Source organism: Aricia agestis, chromosome 20 (assembly GCF_905147365.1).
Source record: "Aricia agestis chromosome 20, ilAriAges1.1, whole genome shotgun sequence".
Classification (NCBI taxonomy): domain Eukaryota; kingdom Metazoa; phylum Arthropoda; class Insecta; order Lepidoptera; family Lycaenidae; genus Aricia; species Aricia agestis.
In genome coordinates, this window is record NC_056425.1 from 6789793 (window position 1) to 6814165 (window position 24373).

Consider the following 24373-nt stretch of genomic DNA (forward strand, 5'->3'; position numbering starts at 1 on the left):
GCGTGAAACAGCGCTCGCGCTGTGTTTCGCCGAGTGAGTGAGTTTACCGGAGGCCCAATCCCCTACCCTATTCCCTTCCCTACCCTCCCCTTATTTCCCGTCCCTTCCTATCCCTACCCTCCCCTATTACCCTATTCCCTCTTATAAGGCCGGCAACGCACCTGCGGCTCTTCTGATGCTGCGAGTGTCCATGGGCGACGGAAGTTGCTTTCCATCAAGTGACCCGTTTGCTCGTTTGCCCCCTTATTTCATTAAAAAAAACTGCGTTTAGTGGTTTAGTGGCTGCTATTAGAATTGTCGCAGCGCTGTTACCTACTAAAACTTGGTGGTGTTTTGTCAGAACCCTATCTGACTGGCTTTTACAATAATTTTAAAGTAGCGGAAAGGGAAGTGCCAATGGATTTCAAATCCTCCAAGGAATAAATTATCACCTGATTATCTGTACGGAAATATTGCGACACCGTAGCAAGATTTATCGTGATAATTATAATTAATGCAGGATTACTGTGAATCTATGACTGTGGTGTGACGATTGTTGCATTATTTCCATTCCACTTAGCTTCCTTTTATCAACTCCATGTTACAGAGCCACTTAGATGTTTTGGCGCATGGCTTTGTTTTTATGGTGGCCATATTATGTTACAGAGCCACTTAGATATTTGGCGCAGGCTTTGTCATGGTGGCGCGGGCGTAGCGTACACGAAAAAAAAAGACGGGTTGCACTCCGGGAGTGCCGGCAGAAGTGAAAACTTGATTATTAACGTTGTGCATTTTTTTTAACCTATTTTTTATAAAAATCGATTTTTAAAAAATCGATCCTCTTAATTAATCGAAACCCTTACAATCGATTAAATTTTTAACCCATTTTTTATGAAAATTGATTTCTGAAAAATCGATTTTTTTAATTAATCGAAACCCTTACAAATTTTTTTTAACCTTTTTTTATGAAAATTATTTTTTAAAAAATCGATTTTTTTAATTAATCGAAATTCTTACAATCGATTAAATTTTTAACCCATTTTTTATGAAAAAAAAAACAATCGATTGTTTGATTAATGGATTTCGATGTTACAACGCTACTCTCCAACCGTCTTACGATTTTTCGATCAGCACAAGAGTCTGACGCGAGTTTCACAGATTTTACCCATCCCACAAAAGTGATCAACGCCGCTAAAGAAGTTTTCACTTCAAAATTAAGTAATACAAAACGTGCTAAAACTTTTTTACTATATATTTTAAGGAGATATTATTTTACAACGGTAAATAGTGAAGGTATAATAATATTCAATATTCTAATACCATAATAGCATGCTGAGTCAAACGTCGTAAAATTGATCTCCAAGTCTATAATAATAATTGTATATTCTGAGAATATAAAGTGAAATATGAATAGACGTGGGAGAGCAATGCTTCGGCATAAATGGGCCGGCTCGACCGGAGAAATACCACGTTCTCACAGAAAACCGGCGTGAAACAGCGCTTGCTCTGTGTTTCGCTGAGTGAGTGAGTTTACCGGAGGCCCAATCCCCTACCCACGCCTATTCCCTTCTCTTCACATCCGTACCCTCCCCTATTACTCTATTTCCTCTTAAAAGGCCGGCAACGCACCTGCAGCTCTTCTGATGCTGTGAGTGTCCATGGGCGACGGAAGTTGCTTTCCATCAGGTGACCCATTTGCTCGTTTGCCCCCTTATTTTATAAAAAAAAGAAATGAAATATTATGTTTTATTTTAGAATTGGTTACAAAATCTTTCTGAAAAGTTTATGATACCTACCGCCGCGCCGTACCGGCTCGGAAACTAACCTGGCAAGAAGAACTGGCTTAAAAAATTAGAACGGGGCCAATTTTTTAACAAAAAAATGGAAAATTTTACTTTAATTTAAAAAATAAGATTCCTTAAGCGTTTTTTCTATGCTTCTTTAAACATACGCAATACCCAAGTAGTACAAACTAGCTGCAATCTGATTATTCCCAAAGGCGCCAAGCGCTAAGCGTGATCTGTAGACCTTAAGCAGCCACTAAGCAGCTGTAAGTGCATAACTTTTTCAATCTACACTCTACAGTTTTATTAGAGCTTCAGAATAGTTTAGTCGTTCTACATAAGCTGTAACTATGTGTTAGATCCACACTTCAGTGTGGATCTAACACATAGTTACAGCTCAGTCAGCGCTCCTGTAGCGCTTATTGAATGAATGACAGAAGAACGAATCATTAAAGAAGATATTCTAAAGCCTTTTCATTATGAGGCGTAGAACTAGACATGCTGTCTAGTCTATCTCTCTTAAAACAATTCCAGAGTTAGGTCTTAATTCGACCACATAGTATTATTGTTAATACTAGCTGTCCTGGCAAAGGTTTCTTTGCCATATCAAGTATTTCGGCCGCATTATTTTATTGAAGTGACTATATAAGTATGTCACCATGGCAACGTCCATCGCTATGCTGTTGCACAAACAATGGTCGCCGTCAGTCTCGAGTAGTAATAATTTACTATTATTTATTCAACAAATGCACTTATCAATATAAAAAGTACCCAGTAGCCGATTTTCAGACCCACTAAATACCAAAATTTATATGCATAGCATATAAAATTTGGCTAAAATCAGTAAAGCCGTTTCGGAGGAATACGATATCTAACATTGTGACACGAGAATTTTATATATTAGAAAGTACTTGGATGATATTGACAATTTGAAATTAATTTGATCAGTGAAATTGTGTAAAATGGCAAATAAAATATTTGTGTTTCTAGCCACATGCCAAAACATTCTAGTCAGATTATAATTTCCTATTGTAAAATTCACGTTACACTTAACAAGACGTATTACTTCATTTACTAAATACATTGTAGAAGTTAAAGCACACAATATATTCGAATTTTTTCACGAACTAGTCCAGATTTCCATTAGAAATGCAGTTTCATATGGACTCTACTATTTGTATAATATGATGGCGCCCGGAATTCCGTTAAGCCAAAATTCTATTATCGCTGGAACGGTTCTGCTATTTATAATATTAAAATAAATAAAATAAAATATATTATTTTTATTCAAAGTAGGTATCATAAGTAAATACTCTTTTGAACGTCGTAGAAAGAACGAAGAAACTGAGGTGCCTACCATCGGTTCGGGAACTAACCCGGCGAGAAGAACCGGTGTAAGAAACTCGCAGAAACTTTTACTAAAAAGATGGAAAATTACAATTTGAAAATATAGATAATACAACAATAATTAGTGTGGATAAGCTAAAATCTCCAGACTACTAGAAATATTATATTATTGTTTGCAATGCAATATGCACTATTCTGCACGACCTTTAGGTTGAGATCAGTGTCATAAGATGTTGCTTGACATTCTAGACCGTATTTACATAAACAATCATTTTGTATAAAGGCACGTATTTCATGGAACCAGCCATGCAACTAGGATTTAAACTAGCAACTTTTTGCAACTAGTCTAAAGGGGCGCTTATACGGGCAACTAAAATTGCTCCACTCTCGTCAACTTTGACGTCACGACTACAGCAAGCAATTTTCGGCAACAAGCAGCAACAATCAGCAACTAGTTACTAGGCAATACTGTCATACACGAGCCCATCGGATGTACGTCAATTCGTATCGCCGCAATTTATTAAAATTGCCCCATGTTACTCCACTAATTGCTCCAGATCGCTCCATTCGTGTCGCCGGCAATTAATTGCCCGTGTAAGCGCTTTTTATACTTTAAGGAAGTTTAAGAGTGTTTGGCAGTAGAAAGCAACTCAAGCAACTGTCAAAAATGTCCGGCCGTGGTAGACGAGATGTCGACAGCTACCACGAAGAAAATAAGATAAAAAATTGAGTTTTGCTCTTTGTCGTCGTACATCAGGTAGACTTTCGACAGAACTGGATACTTCCTAAAGTAACCGCGACCGTAACTCCATAGTTGCTGGTCGTTCTTACCTCTTTCGCTAGCTGTCGCGCTGGCTCTTGGGTTATATTGTTAATTTATTCCAACAATGCTGAGTAAAAGGAACTATTGGCTGGGCTACCTAATTGATTCAATTCTTTTGTCGCTAAAAATAAGAACATGAGTAAGTAAAATTGGACGTACCATTGTTGTACAATTGTATATACCTCAATGGTTTAAGTCCACCACTTACTGCAATGCCAGAAGAATACAGAGAAAACTATATATCTGTCAGATAAGTTGTGGATAAATAAAATAATTTACAACATTTAAAAAACTGTTAAAGTATATATTATAAGAAAAAATTTAAATCCTGTATATAATAAACAAAATAACAATTTCGAAGATCAGCAAAAATTTTGTGTAATCTACATTCTGTTACAACCTAATAATAATGTCTATGGACGCTTTACACCTACTAAAACTCAAAATAATTATGAGGAAACCTCTTTGAAAATTAGTTTGACCATCTTTCTAGCACGAACTCGCTAAGTCTGGGGAATTCACAGATGGATACGAAGCTAGCAGTATAATTTGCGACGTCTGAAATTAGACACACGTAATAGCCACTTACAGCTATAAATACGGGTATGCCGACAAAAACACCATCCTACCATTACATAACGTCCGCGGAAGTCGCCATAACAAATCCAACCAATACGGACGAAACATGTGAAAAAAATGGTCACAAAATATATTTTTGTTTGCTTGATAGGCTCTGTAGTAGCCTCAGACAGATATACAGATAAATATGATAATATAGATTTGGATGAGATTCTAGATAATAGGAGGCTTTTGGTCGCTTACGCGAATTGTATACTCGATAAGGGGAAGTGTACGCCAGAAGGAAGGGAACTTAAAGGTAAGTGTAAAAATACGTAACTTTGTACTTTTCTACACTAAAATAATTTTACAATAGAAACAGACATAGATACCGGAGTGAAAAATTTTGTAATTTTTAACCAATAGTTAGTTTAACTAACAGTTTTTAACTATTAGTAACCTTAACTAGCGATCAAAAAACGGGCCCTTATAATATAAGAATGACTATGCTACCGATGGTTGATTAAAGAACAATATAACAAGCCAATCAGGGCGAGCTAAGCGAGTCCTAGCATATCCCACAATCTGAGCACTTTTGTGGTACACTTTACGGAAAAACTATCGTTATATAGTAATTTGTCAATCAAGGTTTAGTTACTATTAAAATATTGAAAAAATCCTTAAAAATTATTACCACGCAGAAAATTCCAAAAAAGCCCTCACAGAGCTCGGTTTTTAGCTAGTAAAATAAATTAACTTTGCTTTTCAGAACATCTTCAAGATGCTATCGAAAATAATTGTATGAAGTGCACTGCATCACAAGAAAAGGGAGCGACCAAAATCATAGATCACCTGATAAAACACGAAAATGAAATTTGGCAGGAGTTGATAGAGAAATTTGACCCAGAAGGTAAATGGAGAAGGAAATACGAAGAAAGAGCCAGAGAATTTGGAATCGTTTACGAACGAAGGTTAATTTGAAAATATGGTGTAAATATAAGAACAAAATTATATAAAAACTTTTGCGTTCTTAAAGAATTATTAAGAAAATAAAATACAATAATTTATTTGTAAGTTTTGAGTTCCATATACTTTTTTAGGCATAAAAAGAGTACTCTAACAAAAGTTCCTATAGTATACATTTAATTTAAATGATTTAATTTCAGGCTTATTAGAAAATTATTTTAACAGTGATTAGATTTCTTGTGCTAAATGTATTTTTTCTCATAGTTATTTAAAAGTCTGATCAGTGTTACCAACTTAGGATTATATTAAATTTTTCATTTGTATGCCTTTGTTTATTTTCTGTTTAAATACTATATTTTTATGTATTACTAGATGACGCCTGCAACTCCGTTGCGCTAAAATTAGTTTATCGGGAGGGAACCGTACATTTTTCCAGGATGAAATGTACCCTATGTCCTTTCCCGGGACTCAAAGTATCCCCATACCAAATTTCAGCAAAATCGATTAAGCGGTTTGGGCGTGAAGAGGTAACAGACAGACAGACACACTGCATAAATTATAATATTAGCCATGAAGACGTATGATAATTTAGTATGGATATAACCTGAATAATAATATTGTTGAAATGAAAATACTCGCTTAAAATTAAATATTACCTTCAATTATTCTTTTCGTAAATTAGCTACAGGTCTACCAGAATCTGATGGCAAAAAGTGAGAAAATAAATTGACTCTAGCAATACCGGGGTAATTTTATACGTGGGAGAGCCATGCTTCGGCACGAATGGGCCGGCTCGACCGGACGAATACCACGTTCTCTCAGAAAACCGGCGTGAAACAGTGCTTGCGCTGTGTTTCGCCGAGTGAGTGAGTTTACCGGAGGCCCAATCCCCTACCCTATTCCCTTCCTTCCCATCCCTACCCTTCCCTATTACCTTATTCCCTCTTAAAAGGCCGGCAACGCACCTGCAGCTCTTCTGATGCTGCGAGTGTCCATGGGCGACGGAAGTTGCTTTCCATCAGGTGACCCGTTTGCTCGTTTGCCCCGTTATCTCATAAAAAAAAATTGGTATAAAACACTTTGTTCCTTTTTTTCCTTATAGTGGCTGATTCTGTGTGTGAAACATGCAAATATAAAAACTTATCCAATGATGAAGGATATTTTTTGAAAATCTGCCATCTAAAGCCATGAGATTCTGATAGAGTTATAGTTTCCTCTTATTATAATACCATTTTTTTCTTGAAACATATTTTCCTGTTATTATCTTTCTTAAGCCTAGCTTCCTTTTACAAGTATATACTAGTATTCAAGTACATAGGCCTTATTATGTATTTAGAAATCTCGTCTTCGGATACGTTATAATTAAAGTTTCTGATTCATCGATAAATGAGGTAAAACATAAAACAATGGATGCAAATTTGATTGCAGTGGTTGTTTTAATTATTATACAACCATACATACGATTAATTATTGGATTTTCCTGTAATTTATCTATGGATTCATCATTTATATCATCTCGATTCTCGGTCCCTTTAATCCCTTCCTAGTTTTCATTTTGGATCGAAACACTAAAGTTCTTTGTAGATTAGTATCGACGTTTTGGATTATATAAAAAGTTGATCTCAGAAAAGGTTTACATAAAATATTAGGCGCTAATGCGAAAGTATGTCTGTTTATTACATTAATATTAAGATTAAACTATTAAACCGATTTTGATGTTAGGTATAGAGAACTTTGAGTACCGGATAAGGAGATAGGATTGTTTGATATAGAAATCGCGTAGAAAACCATCTAGAGTATGAAGTTACAAAAATATTAATCTAATTAAGATGCGAAAGAGATCGTCAAACAAGAAAAAATATTATTTAACCCATTTGTTTATTCATATCCTTGTAACCACCATCCTTAGCTGATAGTCGAGGTGTAAAAAAAGCAATAGTAAATACAATAATTACCTACCTCAACGTAAACAAAACAATGGTTTTACCTATTTCGTAATTGCGTATTATCGACTAGATATAAACGATTGGAAATGGATTCAGTCAATAGGAAAAGTGTAACGGTAGAACGCAGTCATGAAATTGTTTGTAGCTTTTTTACTTGTGGCTGTAGCTTTGGCTGCGGAAGACAAGCAGTATACCGATAGATATGATGATATTAATGTTGAAGAGATTATACAGAATAAGCGTCTACTGGGCACCTATTTCAAGTGCGTTTTGGATCAAGGACGATGCACTCCTGAAGGAAAAGTGTTGAAAGGTACAATTTTATTTTAATGGTTTAAGCTACGAATAATAAAAACTAAGGAAGACTAACTGTGTCAAAAAACTTGTCCACGAGTCCACAAAATGTGATCCGAATACATACATACTTTATGCATGTATTCGGTACACAATTTTGGGTAAATATAGAAGTGACAATTAATGTCAACGGCTTTATTTCGTTTTGAGTGTAGTGTTTCGTTGCCATTGCCATATTTTAGTGTGCGAAAAGGAACCAAATTCAAAACGGTTGAAGTATGAGAGTTAAGTTCCTTAGTTTTTATTATTCGTAGGGTTTAAGGCTAGTTTCTAGTTCGAACGTGTGGTAGGCATGTAGATTCGACTATCCAAAAGAATATTGTGAAATATACTCATTTTAAATGTAATTTCTTGAAGTTACATATAGAATAATCTTGTGACATGATGAATTCATAATAAAATAAAATCAGCCAAGTGCGAGTCGGCCTCGCGCGCGAAGGGTTCCGTACCATTATGGTAGCAAAATAAGGCCAAAAATTGTATTTTTGTACGGCAGACCCTCTTAATTTTTTATTTTATTTTAATATTATTTTAAAATATTAAAGTAAGTACACATACAACTAAGGATTTTGTGAAAAATTCAAGTACCTACCTGTTGCCATTATTGATATAGAGCAAAAAAGGCCAAAAAAATCACGTTTGTTAATGGGAGTCTCCCTTAAATATGTTTTTAGTATTTGTTGTTATACCAGCAACAGATATACACCATCTGTGAAAATTTCAACTCCCTAGCTATTACCGTTCTTAAGTTACAGCCTGGAGACAGACAGACGGACAGACAGAGAAGTCTTTTCCCTAAAAAAGAACCTTAGAAATTTTACACATGCAAAAACATCTCTAATTCTCTACCGATCTATACTTATTTAGTTTTGTGTGCGCTTCGTATTTCGTATGTGTACGCATTTTAATTATTGTCTCTGTAATTGACGAAAATAATTGTTAAAATAAATATTAATAATTTAGTTCAGTTAAGACAAAATTAATCTCTTATTAATTTTGTATTTATTGTTTGGTTAAGCTGTTTACCACATCGCTTCTTTTTTGTTACGTAGTTTTTACACTTCTGGCAGAATCTAAAAGATTTTAATTGCTTTTTTTCAGAACACATAAAAGATGCCCTTCAAACGGGTTGCACAAAATGCACAGACACACAAAAAGACAAAGCAAGAATAGTCCTGCAATACATCCACGACCATGAATCGGAGACTTTTGATGCAATCAAGAAGAAATATGACCCGGATAACCAGTTCAATGATGTCTTTGAATCGTTCTTGAATAAATCTGACTAGGTCACTTAAGGTTGTCAGATGAGACGTGTCTGTGACTGGACAATGTACATTTTTTGTAATGAATGAAATTTGCGTCATGATATTTCTATATCGACGGCAAAAAGCGAAAACGTAGTAACCCACACCCACGTCATTTTTTATTATTACAGATCTGGAGTCAAAAAACAATCTGCGTCGAATGAGCTGACTCCCGTGGCTAATTTTATCTATATTAATCGATAATTTGGTGCCATTCTAAGCTTACTCTATTTAAATTTATACTATTATTTCAAATTTCTAACAGTTATGACATTTCAGTGCCTTAGATGTCAAAATTGAGGCAATTTCTAGTATGTAGTTACGACACTTTTGTTTTATAGAAAAACACTTGATTTGAAGTTGCCCATACATTTCTTTGATTCATTTAATTTTTCAAGATACACATATTATATTTTTAAAAAATGGTGCACAAAGGCTTAATGAAAACGGAGATATGACTTTTTTTTTCTGAAATCTCAAAAGTTTTTCGGCTCTGGTGTACATTTTCCATTAAATGCGTATTACTACATTTTCGCTTTTTACCGTCGATATAGAGATATGTCTGCAGTAAAGAGAGTCTTATGTTACACATCCATTTTCCGAAAATATATTATGGTCGGAAAACGGTAATTTTTTGTGGTGTTAAATTGTGTGTCAGGATAATATGTAGTACAAATATACATAATGGCAAGAGTAAATTAAGTGGCTAAATAACATTTTCGGTTTGTACAGGAGGCTTTGTAGCCCTTATGTTATCAAATATTAGTTATCCACTTTATGCTCTTACGAGTTACGTCTTCACATCATACACACAGAGGCTCCTAAAACGTGTCACGGTCACGGCCACAATCAGAGTCCTGCCCCCCTAGACAAGACAAGACAAGACTAGCTACAAAATGTATGGATTTGACATTAGTATCGCTAGCGAAGCGATGACTTAATATGTCAAATCGCATACATTTTGTAGCTAGCGCTAGCGTTAGCGTTAGCGCTTCGCCACTTGTCTTCAGACACGGTAATCTGCACGCATCATAATGAAATGTAAAGTTACGTAGTATTTGAATTAAGTCACATTATAGTACTGAATAAATTAACACAATGTAACCATAACATATTTCATTTATAACTTTATTAAAAACATTCTTACTGACAATAGTTTTTTAATATAATCTTATCTATGTAAATATTTAAGCAACTCCTATTTCCTTCTTCCAATCAGCCATATATTTCCCTTCGGGATCGTACAATTCTTTTACTTGCACGAAATAATCGGGATATTCTCTATACACGTGGCTGCCAACAGCTTTGGCCATCTCCTTTTGTTTTTCCGTACACTTCTTACATAAGTTCTGTATAGCGTCTTTTAAGTTCACTGAAAAAGTTTATTAATTAATACCAATTAGCCCATTGTCATGTATTTAAATAAAGTTTTTGTTCTATATTTGATACTAGATGAGGCCCGCAACTCCGTTGAGCCAAAATTTGTTTATTGCATAGGAACCGTACATTTTTCCGGGATAAAAAGTATCCTATGTCCTTTCTCGGGACTCAAAGTATCTCCATGCCAAATTGCAGCAAAATTCAAAAAAATACAGACAGACAGATACACTTTCGCATTTATAATATTAGAATGGATTGCTTTGGAAAACTTAATTTCATGCAACTGTTTTATTCTATTATATCGTTACTAATTTGATCTTGTTGAAAAGCTTAAGTTTATTCGGGTTAAGTTAAGTGTGAAGTGATTTTTATTAATATAATATAACAAATATAAATAACACAATAGAGTAGCTATAGGCTACCTCTATAATAATCAAATCAAATCATTTAATTCAGGCATCAGAGGCCCATATAACAAATACCTTAAATCTAACATACATATAATTATATAATAAATACCTTAAAACTAACATACATATTTTATATATACTTAAAAACTAACACTGTCACATTTTGCCGGCGACGTGACTCGCTTCGTTCCGGAGTCTCCCCCGGAACCTCCGATAGACTACATCCATCGGCCAGAACTCCGGCGCCTCGAAAGTCGACAGAAGATTCGTCGGTACTCTCACCACAAAGGAGCTAAAGTTAACCTTGTGGCGAGACTGCAGACGCTCGACCCTCAGGCGCAGTGTCGTCTTCTTCTGGATGTAGTCCACGACGTCCTGGACCTCCATGGACGAGTGCAGGCGGGATATGTACAAGGGCGTCGCGGGGACCTCGCTCCGCAGACGCAGCTCAGGTACATATGGTGCGGTGCCGCGATGGTTGCGGGCGGCGAGCTTCTTCCTCCTCTCCACCAGTATGAAGCCCTCCTCATCGCACCTCCTGCCTTCGTCCTTGCCAAGCCGAGAAGACTCCACCTTGCGGCTCTTCGTAGCCTTGCGGCTCTCAGTTTCGCGACTCTTCGGAGCGAATAATATAAAGAGGTAGCCTATACCTACTCTATTAATACATATACAATAATAGTACCTATACGGCATAAAAAGGTTCAACAATGAGAATTAATGTTCAGTAGGTACACTTTTGGCTACTTTTGTAAATATTAGGAAATTTGTAACCTACCTTTCAACTGAAGCCCATCTGGAGTACACGGACCTTTGTCAATCACGCAGTTAATGTAAGAGACCATCAGGCGCTTATTAGACATAATTTGTTGTATATCAGTATTGTCGTATTTGTCTGTGTATTTTTCTTCATCAGCCACGACCATTGCTAAGCCCAGAACACATAATACTGCCAGGGACTTCATTATTCTAGTCCTGTTAAACAAAATTTAATAAGCATTCTTTTGTAATCAAAGTTTTTTTTTTTATGAAATAAGGGGGGCAAACGAGCAAACGGGTCACCTGATGGAAAGCAACTTCCGTCACCCATGGACACTCGCAGCATCAGAAGAGCTGCAGGTGCGTTGCCGGCCTTTTAAGAAGGAATAGGGTAATAGGGGAGGGAAGGGGTGGGAAGGGAAGGGAATAGGAGAGGGGCGGGTAAGGAAGGGAATAGGGTAGGGGATTGGGCCTCCGGTAAACTCACTCATTCGGCGAAACACAGCGCAAGCGCTGTTTCACGCCGGTTTTCTGTGAGAACGTGGTATTTCTCCGGTCGAGCCGACCCATTCGTACCGGCTCTCCCACGTAAAAAGTTTTTTTTATATCTATGGACGCTTCACACCACGTCAGTTTGACCCCGTGCTAAGTGCCTGAAGGACTTGTGTTACGGGTACCAGACAACGGAAATATATTTAATACTTCAGATATATTTAAGATTATTATTATATCATACACATATTTAATACACATCCAGACCCGGGAACATTGAAATCTTTTTGTTTCGTCGGCGGGATTCGAACCCGCGACCCCGCTTGAGGTACCAACGCGCTCACCACTGAGCCACAGAGGTCGTCAATTATACATAAAAATTATACTTAAATAAAATTACACATAGGTATATAGTAAAAAAGTGGATTTGAATTCGAATGTTGACAAAAGCAGCTGAACCGTTTTGGCACAGTAATTTTAATAATCCGTTTAGAAGATGAGAGCAAATTTTATGCAAAACTATCAAAATTAATAAACACTACATTAATTATACGAGTATAGTATAGTTTCGACTTTCAATACAATATACGAGCCGAGATAGCTATTACATTATAATTAACAAAGAAAATTTTTAACTTTGCACATTACTTAAAACCTTAATAAAATATCACTTCACAGACCTAAGACCACTGCTTACTCATAAATGGGTACAGAATGTTTTCAGCCCTTTTAAAATGTTCTGTTTATAAAAAATAATTATAACAACATACCTATGTAAACTACACAATTACAATGCTTCTTCCTGTTAAGTTATTTAACATTGTAATTATTTTATTATAATTGCTGACTTTATATTTAAACATCGTTGAATTTTTTGCATAATATGAGAACAAACTGTTTTTGTTATTTCTTTAAATAATTTATATGTAAATTACAACGCTAGGTCTCTCCGACCCAAATGTTGTGTTTCGTATTTTGTATACTTAAATTTGCTACTAATCTCAATTTGATAGTATTTAGCAAAATCTCTTTTTTTATGAAATAAGGGGGCAAACGAGCAAACGGGTCACCTGATGGAAAGCAACTTCCGTCGCCCATGGACACTCTCAGCATCAGAAGAGCTGCAGGTGCGTTGCCGGCCTTTTAAGAGGGAATCCCTATTCCCTATTACCCTTAATAGGGGAGGGTAGGGAAGGGAATAGGGGAGAGTAGAGAAGAGAATAGGGTAGCGGATTGGGCCTCCGGTAAACTCACTCACTCGGCGAAACACAGCGCAAGCGCTGTTTCACGCCGGTTTTCTGTGAGAACGTGGTATTTCTCCGGTCGAGCTGGCCCATTCGTGCCGAAGCATGGCTCTCCCACGTGTAAAACTACTCTTAGCTTATAACTACTTTTACAATATTGTTATAAGCTAAGAGCCAGCGACAGAGTTGCATTTTATAAAATCTCGGAAGTTTACCTGTAACCTTATAGAGGTAAGTACGACCAGCAACTATGGAGTTTCGCTTGCGGTTATTTAGGAGGTATCCAGGATAATAATAAAAAAAATTGAGCTTTAGACTTTATTGAAGGTATGTAGATCTTCAGAACTGGATACCTCCTAAGTCCTAAGGTAACCGCGCCCAAAACTCCATACTTGTTGCTGGTCGTTCTTACCCCTATGGCTGTCGCTAACGCTGGCTGGCTTTAGTTAACTTTTGATACATTTTGAGAAAGAAAATTATGTAGAGTTACTTACATCAGTGTTCCGCAAAGGATGTGCCGCGGCACACTGCAGGTATACCGTAGTCAGTAGTTGGTGTGCCTCAAAAAACTTGTCATCGTACCTACATATTTCTAGTTTATGAGAACGAAATAATCGGCCAAGTTCGAGTCGGACTCGTGCACCAAGGGTTCCGTACCGTTATATTATAGAGCAAAAAATGGTGGTCTTTGTATGCCCCCTTAATTATTTATTTTATTTTAATTTTATTATGAAATATTAAAGTAGGAATATAATTCAATATTTTGTAAATATTTCAAGTGAGTATCTGTTGCCACTATCTATGGGTTACAAGCAAAAAAACCAAAAAAGTTGTATGGGAGCGCCCCTTAAATATTTACTTTATTTTGTTTTTAACCCCCGACCAAAAAGAGGGGTGTAATAAGTTTGACGTGTCTGTCTGTCTGTCTGTCTGTCTGTCTGTCTGTGGCATTGTAGCATCCAAACGGGTGGACCGACTTTTAATCTAGTTTTTAGTATTTTTTATTGTAGCGGCAAATGGCAATAGATATACACAATCCGTGAAAATTTCAAAAGTCTACCTATAGCGGTTCTGGATGCAGACAGACAGACAGATGGACAGACATTGAAGTTTCAGTAATAGGGTCTCGTTTTTACCCTTTGGATACGGAACCCTAAAAAAGGCAACGTCTCTGGATGATCGACGAAAGGAATGGGAATTGGGAACAGAGTACCCCCGTACATGTGTTTGCAGAACACTAATTTATGCGGTTTTGCTCGATAGTTTTACTCCAAATTGAGCAATAATTACTGTGTGGACCGCAAAATTGGCACACAGTAATTATTACTCGATATCGAAGGCTCGCATCGAGCCGGCTCGATGGAATTAAATATATCGATTTAGAATAAAACTATCAAGCAATGCTGAATGTGTGGACGAAAGCCCGAGCCGCGGGTTTTGCTCGACGTTATTGCTGGATCGAGCAAAACCGTATGTGAGTACTTAGCATAAGAATGTATGGTATTTTTATTCTTAAAAAATACAGTTCCGGTGGGAAATTATTTTTATTTTGATACTTAAAACTTAGATTATATGCTTTTTTTTTACTATATACTATAATTTTGTAACACAATTAATATTTTAGTTGTTTTGTCGCTCGTCATAAAAAAAAATTCCCAATAGGTTGTCTCCAGAGGTGAACTGATATCTTAGTTTGATCAAAAATAAAGAGTGCTTACTCGACGACGTCTGTAGCTCAGTTGGTGGGCTGTTGGTAGCTCAAGCCGGGGGTTGCGGGTTCGAATCCCGCCGACGGAACAAAAAGTTTTTAAAGTTCCTGGTTTATGAATGTGTATTAAATATGTGTATAATTAAAATAAAAATCTTAAATATAAAATTATGTAAAGTATAAAAGTATTAATTAATATATTTACATAGTCTAGTATTATATCCGTAACACAAGTCATTCAGGTACCTACTTAGCACGGGGCCAGACTGACGTGGTGTGATTTTAATATATTTTTCTAATTTGGTGACAAAGACCCACGGAAAAATGGAGGGTTAAACCGGGTTTAAAAAAACTACTCAATTGCAAACAAATGCACAGTTTTTTGCACATAAAATGGTTGAGAAATAATTACGTTTTAATAACAATTTTGACTTGAAAACTCAATAAAAACTTGACTCAGAATTTTAAGAATAACAATTATTACATTATGAATTATCTCAGAAGTATATTTTGGATGTCAAATTGAGAAAATTATTAAAAACGAACCCCGATTCTTTCCTAACAATTAGTGTCAGGAATTTTATACGTGAGAGAGCCATGCTTCGCCACGAATGGGCCGGCTCGACCGGATAAATACCACGTTCTCACAGAAAACCGGCGTGAAACAGCGCTTGCGTTGTGTTTCGCCGAGTGAGTGAGTTTACCGGAGGCCCAATCCCCTAACCCCTACCCTATTCCCTTCCCTACCCTCAACTATTCCCTTCCCCTTCCTTCCCTACCCTCCCCTATTACCCTATTCTCTCTTAAACGGCCGGCAACGAACTTGCAGCTCTTCTGATGCTGCGAGTGTCCATGGGCGACGGAAGTTGCTTTCCATCAGGTGACCCGTTTGCTCGTTTCATTAAAAAAAAAGAATCAGAATACAAAATATTGTAGCGATCTCTTGAAGTTGCTCCAATCTTTCATGAAATACCTAGATAAAACTAAATTCGCCAGCTCTGAGAGGGACGATGATGATGAATTATTGCTAACACTCTAGAATCTAGATCATATTAGCTTTCAAACAAGAAAAACTAGCTCTAAATCGGTCCATCCGTTTGGGCGCTACGATGCCACTACCAGACATACACAAACATTCACGTCAAACTTATAACACCCCTCTTTTTTCGTCGGGGGTTAAAAGCCATTTTCAGCAGAGATTTTTTAAAAGATTTTAAGATTTTGAATTAAAAACCTGTAAAATGAAAAAAAGTGCCTTAATAAAATCATTAGCATTCACTTTGTTGAGTTATTGCTTTGTAAAATGTAAGGCTTGATTTATTTGCGTCCGCCCGAATCTGCGGTTTGCCGGCTACACCGCGAGATATCAATTAGCGCGTATTTTAATATGTACTATCAGAGAAGTTGATTCCTATGCAAATCGGGAACCTAAGTAGTTTGGTTGCGTTACGTCAAACCCAGCTGACAGATGAGACTTAACATTGAATTGACATATTCGACCAAATAACGTTGGTTTGTTAATTGCATAGGAATCAACTTACTCGATGGTATTATGTAAATGACAGCGCGACCGCGCCGCTATTTAAATAAATTGTTACATTTGCTTGTCACGGAAGACCAGGGACAGCGGCAATGCTGCTGTCAAAACCTAAGCGACCCCCTTTTCTTTTTTTCGTGGCAAAGCACTGCCATGCCGTATTTTTGTCCTTTTTTCATAATGCATGTTTTGTTTGTTTTAGAATGTTTTATTTTTATTTCCCGCTTTTTTTTCTTTATTGTTATTATATTCTGTTATTTTCTGTAATATATTTTATAATGGTGGTGTTTTCTGTCACTTAAAATTAATAAAATGATTCTTATTATTATTCTTAAGCTTGTATTATCTCGCGATATAGCAGCTAAACCGTGCGTACGATAAATAAAACCAGCCTACAATGTAAAAGGCAACAAAGCGTTGAATGCAGTGATTGCCATTCGCAAACTTGAAGAAACTTAAATATTCTATCCGTCTATCGTATATTTTTTAAATTCAGAATTTCATACTATTTTAAAAGACATAATATAATTATATTAAGTATACCTAGGCATTTTACGGGTCTACGTAATTTGGTAAGTATAAAAATAATGTTTAATTTTAGTCATCACTCATCATATTCTGTTGTCTGGGTTTGACATAATGCAGCCAAATTACGTAGGAACTGGGACCGCAATCTGCCTATCAAATCAAATCATTTATTTCATTAAGTCTAACATACATATTAATTATATAATAAATACCTTAAAATTAACATACATATTTTATATATACTTAAAAACTAACACTGTCACGTTTTGCCGGCGACGTGACTCGCTTCGTTCCGGAGTCTCCCCCGGAACCTCCGGTAGACCAAATCTATCGGCCAGAACTCCGGCGCCTCGAAAGTCGACGGAAGATTCGTCGGTACTCTCACCACAAAGGAGCTAAAGTTAACCTTGTGGCGAGACTGCAGACGCTCGACCCTCAGGCGCAGTGTCGTCTTCTTCTGGATGTAGTCCACGACATCCTCGACCTCCATGGACCAGTGCAGGCGGGATATGTACAGGGGCGTCGCGGGGACCCCTCCTATGAACCAACTTCTCTGATAATACATAGTGAAACACATTTATTAGTACACTGCTTATTATGACACAATATCATTAGTTGTCTTGATGATTCAAATAGCTGTTATTATTCCACACATCTGCATACAAACAAATTAACACAGGTATCGATACTAAAAATGGTACAAAAATTGAACGCAAATTACATTTGAATATTGGTATCCTTATACATAAACGAGTAAAAACTTTTAGACCTAATTATTCAGTGTTTAGGAAAATAAACATACCTATAATATTCTTAGAAAAAATCCAAAAAACGTAAACAAATAAGGTAGTGCATAAAATTAGGGACCCGTAGATATAATGTTATCCAACAAAGGACTTTACTATAATGCTAAAGTTAGAATATTAGCTGGAAAATTGACAGCCATGGGCGTACCGAGGGGGGGGCAGTTTCATGTTGACGTTCCTATTAAGTATATTATCTAGTACTTTTATCTATAAAAATTAAAAATTAAGAACGAATTTTTGCCATTTGTTTGCAATACAATATTTTTACAACTAAAAATTATTAATTTTTTATTCTTTATAAACACCTAGCTTATGAAAAATCTGATTTGCCCCCCCTGGCCCAGAACCTGGGTGATTTGCCCCCCCCCTGGCACCAGAACCTGGGTAATTTGCCCCCCCCCTGGCCCAGAACCTGGGTACGCCCATGTTGACAGCCCGTTTCAGAAATACTGGACAAGTGTGCACCTTAGTAGTAATAAGAAGTAGGTTAATTAAAGTTTTGTTTTACTAACAAATACTAACCTTTAATTATTAGTTAAACTTTATTATTATGTACTAACCAAGTTACTAACACATTTGTTTGTGTTTGTTTGTTATTTTTGTTTTGTAAGTAGTATTTTTTTTAATTATGTATAAGGGGGCAAACGAGCAAACGGGTCACCTGATGGAAAGCAACTTCCGTCGCCCATGGACACTCGCAGCATCAGAAGAGCTGCAGGTGCGTTGCCGGCCTTTTAATAGGGAATGGGGTAATATGAGAGGGTAGGGAAGGGAAAGGAACAAGGTAGGGGATTGGGCCTCCGGTAAATTCACTCACTCGGCGAAACACAGCGCAAGCGCTGTTTCACGCCGGTTTTCTGTGAGGACGTGGTATTTCTCCGGTCGAGCCGGCCCATTCGTGCCGAAGCATGGCTCCCCCACGTACAAATTTTTATTTTTTATTGTCAATATGTAATGTAACCTGTAACTGTTAGGCTACCATTTGGGCTATTTGGCCTGAAATAAAGATATTATTATTATTAAAGTACCTAAAATTCCAATAACTTATTATAGACAGGTTAGATTGCTTTGTGACAATGTTATGCGATGGTATTTGACCGACTTAAAAAAGGAAGTTATTATCATAAAGTTAATATACCTAGCGGAATAGAGCAACAATCTCGAGCTGTCAAACGAAACCGAAATTGGTTTCATCTGTGTGTAAAAATAATATGTGTACGTATACACTTACACAAGCATGATTGAACATGTTTTCTATGAGACGTCAAAAAAAGAGTGCTGCTGTCATGTATCACACCGTTCACACGTCTCTTTTTACCACGCTGTGTTACTGATAGTGACATCTCTCTTGCTCTGAGCCTTTGTTTCTCTATTCCGCTAGGTATATTAACTTTATTTTTATTATAGAAGTCCTACGAATAATAAAAACTAAGGAAAAGTAACTCCGTCACAAAACATGCTTTACAATACTTGTCAAAAATGTGTACCTTATACATTTGCAATATTTAAGTGGCCTTGAGTGGTATTAAGCTGACGTTACATGACAGTTCGGAAGTAACCTTTAAAACGGTAATACTATGTGAGTTACGTTTCCTTAGTTTTTATTATTCGTAGTAGAAATCATTAAAATATATTGGAATTAAAAAAAAAAAGGTCATCATTCGGTAAGTCTGACAATTCATTGTGTAGTAAACAAAGTTTAGTTCTGAATTGCTTGTCATATTACAATGTAAACCAACCATAAATGTTTCTGCGAATAGAGGTGCAAAGTGAAATTCCACAGAAACTGTAAAGCTCTGGTTTCTTCCAAGAGCGGTGCCGTCGTGTGGCGGCCGTGATGCAGCGGTGAATGACGTCACTAAAATGTTGTCTATGTGTATGACGCGTATGGTATGGCGCGGTTCCCTAGAAAACGGTGTCAATTACCGTTCTCTAGTAAACCGCGCCACATTGCTTACATGGACGCTGTATTGCGGCCGCTGCATGACGGCGCCGCTTTTGGAGGAAACCAGAGCTTAAGTTTTTCTGCATTAAAAGGTAGTTTAATATCAGCGTTGTCAGACGTCCCGATTTTTAACCGACTTCCAAAAATGAGGAGGTTATATGTTCGGCTGTGGATATTTTTTAAAATTAAAATTAAGTGTCCCGCGCGGGACAGGCGCAGTCCCACTTTTCGGGGATAACTCGAATGTACGTGCAGCGTGCTGACTGCTGAGAAAGAAAGGTGCGTATTGAAGATAAGAGTGTGGGAAATAGAAGGCTGGAATTCTATGGCTAATATTGATAACTGTTGTCGCGTAAACGTAATTTTTTAAAATAAAAAGATAAACATTTTAAAACCTTTGATTTATACATATTTTACTATGTCCCACTTTTGAGGGAAGAATCCCGCTGATTTCACTCAAAAACCGGAAGTTCCTAAGTCCCGACTTGGCACAAAAAATCTGGCAACGCTGTTTAATACGTAGGTCATTATATAGTTTTGATAAAACAAATTTAATCGTTTTAAAATCTATTAGATGCAAACACACAACATAACTTCATACTTTGTATAAAAGTAGGTAAAGGTAGAACGAAAAAAGTACAATATTTAAAAGTACGGAACCCTGTGTAATACTCACAGCTTCGAACTTGGCCGACGGTTTTGGTTTTATTTTTAAAATCCATGCAATATAAATATTGATAATCGAGCATAATTTGTTAAAATCTTTCAAATTGTGAGAAGCAAAGCAACAGGTAAAATTTTAGTATTTAAATATATTATTTTAAATTTTAACATTATACTGCCAAATTAATAGTAACATTATTTCATGTTTGGCATCATTTTTAACCCCCGACAAAAAAGAGGGGTGTTATAAGTTTGACGTGTCTGTCTGTCTGTCTGTCTGTCTGTCTGTCTGTCTGTTTGTCTGTGTGTGTATCTGTCCGTGGCATCGTAGCATCGAAACGGGTGGACCGATTTTGATCTAGTTTTTTTTTTTTGAAAGCTGACATGATCGAGAGTGTTCATAGCTATAATTCATCATCATCAGAGTGCTCAGTGCTGGGCAATCAGGGTTTATCTGGTTCATGAAAAGCCGTTAGCAACTTGTAGTCGTTTGATGGGTTTTGTATTTCATACTAGTTCGTGACATTTGTGAATATACAATATACGTATACACATATTAATGAAATTAGACCTGGTGCTGCAGCAGCACCTGGTAATCAATAGGATATCCAACTCCTCGCCAACTTAGAGCAAAGGTTTCGTGTTTGGGCACATTTTAATTGCGACAACCAGTAAGAAGTATAATAGACTGTAAATATTTACATGCTGCTGCTGCAGCATCACCTGGATTCTATAGGAACCAAGCTTCGTATGAACCCAAAGTTGAGGTTTCATGTTTAGGCTCATATTAACGGCCTCATCGAAAAGGACATTGATAGATGGTAATCATGAGAATAATATGATTCTGTTGAAAGGAATTATTCTGCACTATAACCAACACAAGTTTAAAAAGTACGAAATAAAATTAAATTAAGAAATTTAAAAAACCCCCGACAAACAACTTTAAAAAGTAATGAAATAATATTTACTGCCTTTAAGTTCAAATATTTCCCAACTTGTGTAAAGTAATATTTTAGTCCATAATTGTTGTCAAGGTGTGTCGGGGGACCGCTTATGTAGATTTTTGAATTCACTAATCATTATAGTTCAAGGATCTGTCACAGCGAACCGATATCCGAATCGAAATAATCAGTGACTTGGCGGTTGTAGGTTGTAGTTTACTTGGCGGTCCCCCGACACACCGTGACAACAATTATGGGCTAAAATATTACTTTACACAAGTTGGGAAATATTTGAACTTAAAGGCAGTAAATATTATTTCATTACTTTTTAAAGTTGTTTGTCGGGGGTTTTTTAAATTTCTTAATTATTTGTGTTGATGATTTAAGACTTTACAGAATGAATTCTCTCTTGAATATAAGCACCTTTGTTTAACATCAACTTTCTTCTAGAAATAATCAAATGTTTCATATAAAAATGTGCTAAAACACTTAAGTAAGAAACAAGTTCTTTACAAGTAGAAAAGTTATTCCTATAGAAAAATTGCTTTTTTCTTTGAAATGTTTTCTGCAAAGTCTCGAAATCAAATCAACACACTATATAAACTTATGTCATGGAGGAAGAGAAAGATCTCATTTACCATGCACCAAACCTTCTTTATTATTTAGACTTCACCATCTATTAGGTTTATCAAGCCTTGAAGAAGAAAAGGGATGTCTTTTCTCATGGCCCAAACTATACATTGAAGACCCAGCAATAACCCTCAAATATTCCTCATCTATAACTTTTACTTCTATTCCAGCACATCATGAAGACCGTAGCCATTTTCTTTCTTCTGATCGCCGTGGCCGTGTGCGAGAAGTACACGGACCGTTACGACGAAATCAACGTCGAGGAGGTCTTGGCTAACGACACACTTTTCGGGGCCTACCATAAGTGCATCACCGATAAGGCGCGCTGCACACCCGAAGGACGGGAGCTGAAAGGTACTGTGAACGTGTCCTTATTTTAGACTAGATTACGCCCGCAACTCCGTTACGCCAAAGTTCGTTCATCGCGTAAGAACCGTACATTTATTTATTTGTTTATTTATTTATTTATTTATTTGTTTATTTATTTATTTATTTATTTATTTATTTATTTATTTATTTATTTATTTATTTATTTATTTATTTATTTATTTATTTATTTATTTATTTATTTATTTATTCACCAACAGAATCACATTTAACAAAATACAAAATAATACAGCACAGTTTTTTATGGATGAAATGTGTTCCAATGAAAGGTGAAATACAACATGCTTTGCGACAATGGGATGAAATGAAATGAAATATTGTGAATGAAATGAGTATTATTAATTAACAATATTATGTTTAAAATATATAGTAGCAGACAAAGAAAAATAAAATTGCAAAAAATAACAATAACTTCTTATAAACTAAATAAAAACATAGTTGGAAAATTTTACAATACATAACGTTAATAATATTATTATGATCGGGGAAACAATATTTGCGGAATTAATTAATCGCATGATAAGTGATCGCATCGCATCGCATTTTTCGTGATAAAAGTATCCTTATATGTCCTTTCCCGAGACTCAAAGTTTCTCCATACCTTTCAGCTAAATCGGTTCAGTGGTTTGAGCTTGAAGAGGTAACATACAAACACACTTTCACATTTATAATAATACTAGCGACCCGCCCGGCGTCGCACGGGTATAAAATATATAGCCACTGAAAAAATGATTAAAATCGATAGTCTATGATCCTTCACGTGGTCTACATCTTATCTGTGCCAAATAACATAAAAATGGCTCCAGTAGTTCGCGAGATATGACCTTTCAAATATAGCCCTCCTCCGATATCCTATCGGAGGAAGGCTATAGGCTATCCTATCATAAATATTGGAATTTTTCTAATAACATCTGATACTCTAAATTGATATCATAGCGGAAAATACCCAGAAACGAATGCAAAAACGTAAGGCTCTGAATACAAATAAGTATTGTGTTGAAAAAAATAAGATACATACAATTATAATCAAAAACCGGTTGGAGTTATTAACTTTGCATCCATATCCATAGTTCCATACTAATATTATAAATGCGAAAGGCTGTATGTCTGTAACCTCTTCACGCCTAAGCCGCTGAACCGATTTCACTTTAATTTGGTATGGGCATACCTTGAGTTCCAAGAAAGGTCATAAGATACTTTTTATCCCGGAAAATGTACGGTTCCGCGCGACAGCCGAATTTTGGTGCGATGGAGTGGCCGGCGTCATCTAGTATTAGATAAATAAATCGATGGATATCACTCAGTGATGCGAAAATCTAATAATAATTAAGTTATAATAATTTATATAGGGTATATTTTTCATAAGAAACAATGGCAAAAGAAATTACATATTTAATACTAGAGTTTGCGCGCTGCTCTGACGGCTTAAAAACGTCACGTCGTAACAGTACATTTTCCTGCGGAAAAAATATCATATGTCCTTAAAAATTATCCCTGTAGTCTACTTTATATTTATGCTAAATTTTACCATAATCGGCCCTCTAGTTTCAGAACCTATTCGATACAAACAAATAAACGTTTGCTCTTTAAAATTCGTTTATATTCGTCACTGAAAAGCCAAACTGTGTAAGCGACAAAACAATTTATGTTACAGAGGATTTTTTTTCTTTTACAGAGCATATGAAAGAAGCTATCGAGACTGAATGCGCTAAGTGCACTGAGACCCAGAAGAAGAAGGCTCACATCGTGATCATCCACCTGATCAATAAGAAGCCTGAACACTGGGCTGAAGTCTGCCAGAAATACGACCCCAATCACACCAAGTGTGCCAAATACGAGCAAAAGTACAGAAACTAAGATTCAATTAAATAAAGACAGCGTT

General features: G+C 36.2%; 2 protein-coding genes across 2 annotated transcripts in view; one reads left to right on the forward strand and one right to left on the reverse strand.

The window, feature by feature from the left end:
• The window catches only part of LOC121737412, a 35586-nt gene extending 11213 nt beyond the window's left edge, over positions 1-24373 (forward strand). Inside the window, exons 4-10 of the mRNA XM_042129086.1 lie at positions 4592-4810; positions 5261-5462; positions 6794-6848; positions 7524-7716; positions 8859-9043; positions 22275-22458; positions 24167-24373. Of these exons, the coding sequence (XP_041985020.1) occupies positions 4592-4810; positions 5261-5462; positions 6794-6848; positions 7524-7716; positions 8859-9043; positions 22275-22458; positions 24167-24348 (1220 nt within the window). The 3' untranslated portion in view covers positions 24349-24373. The remainder of the gene's footprint in view (positions 1-4591; positions 4811-5260; positions 5463-6793; positions 6849-7523; positions 7717-8858; positions 9044-22274; positions 22459-24166) is intronic.
• LOC121736957 (ejaculatory bulb-specific protein 3-like) lies at positions 10252-11838 on the reverse strand. The gene is made up of 2 exons (XM_042128435.1): positions 11630-11838; positions 10252-10436 (listed from the first exon to the last, which is right to left on the reverse strand). Exons 1-2 carry the CDS (start codon positions 11814-11816, stop codon positions 10252-10254), a joined length of 372 nt encoding a protein of 123 aa, XP_041984369.1. The 5' UTR covers positions 11817-11838.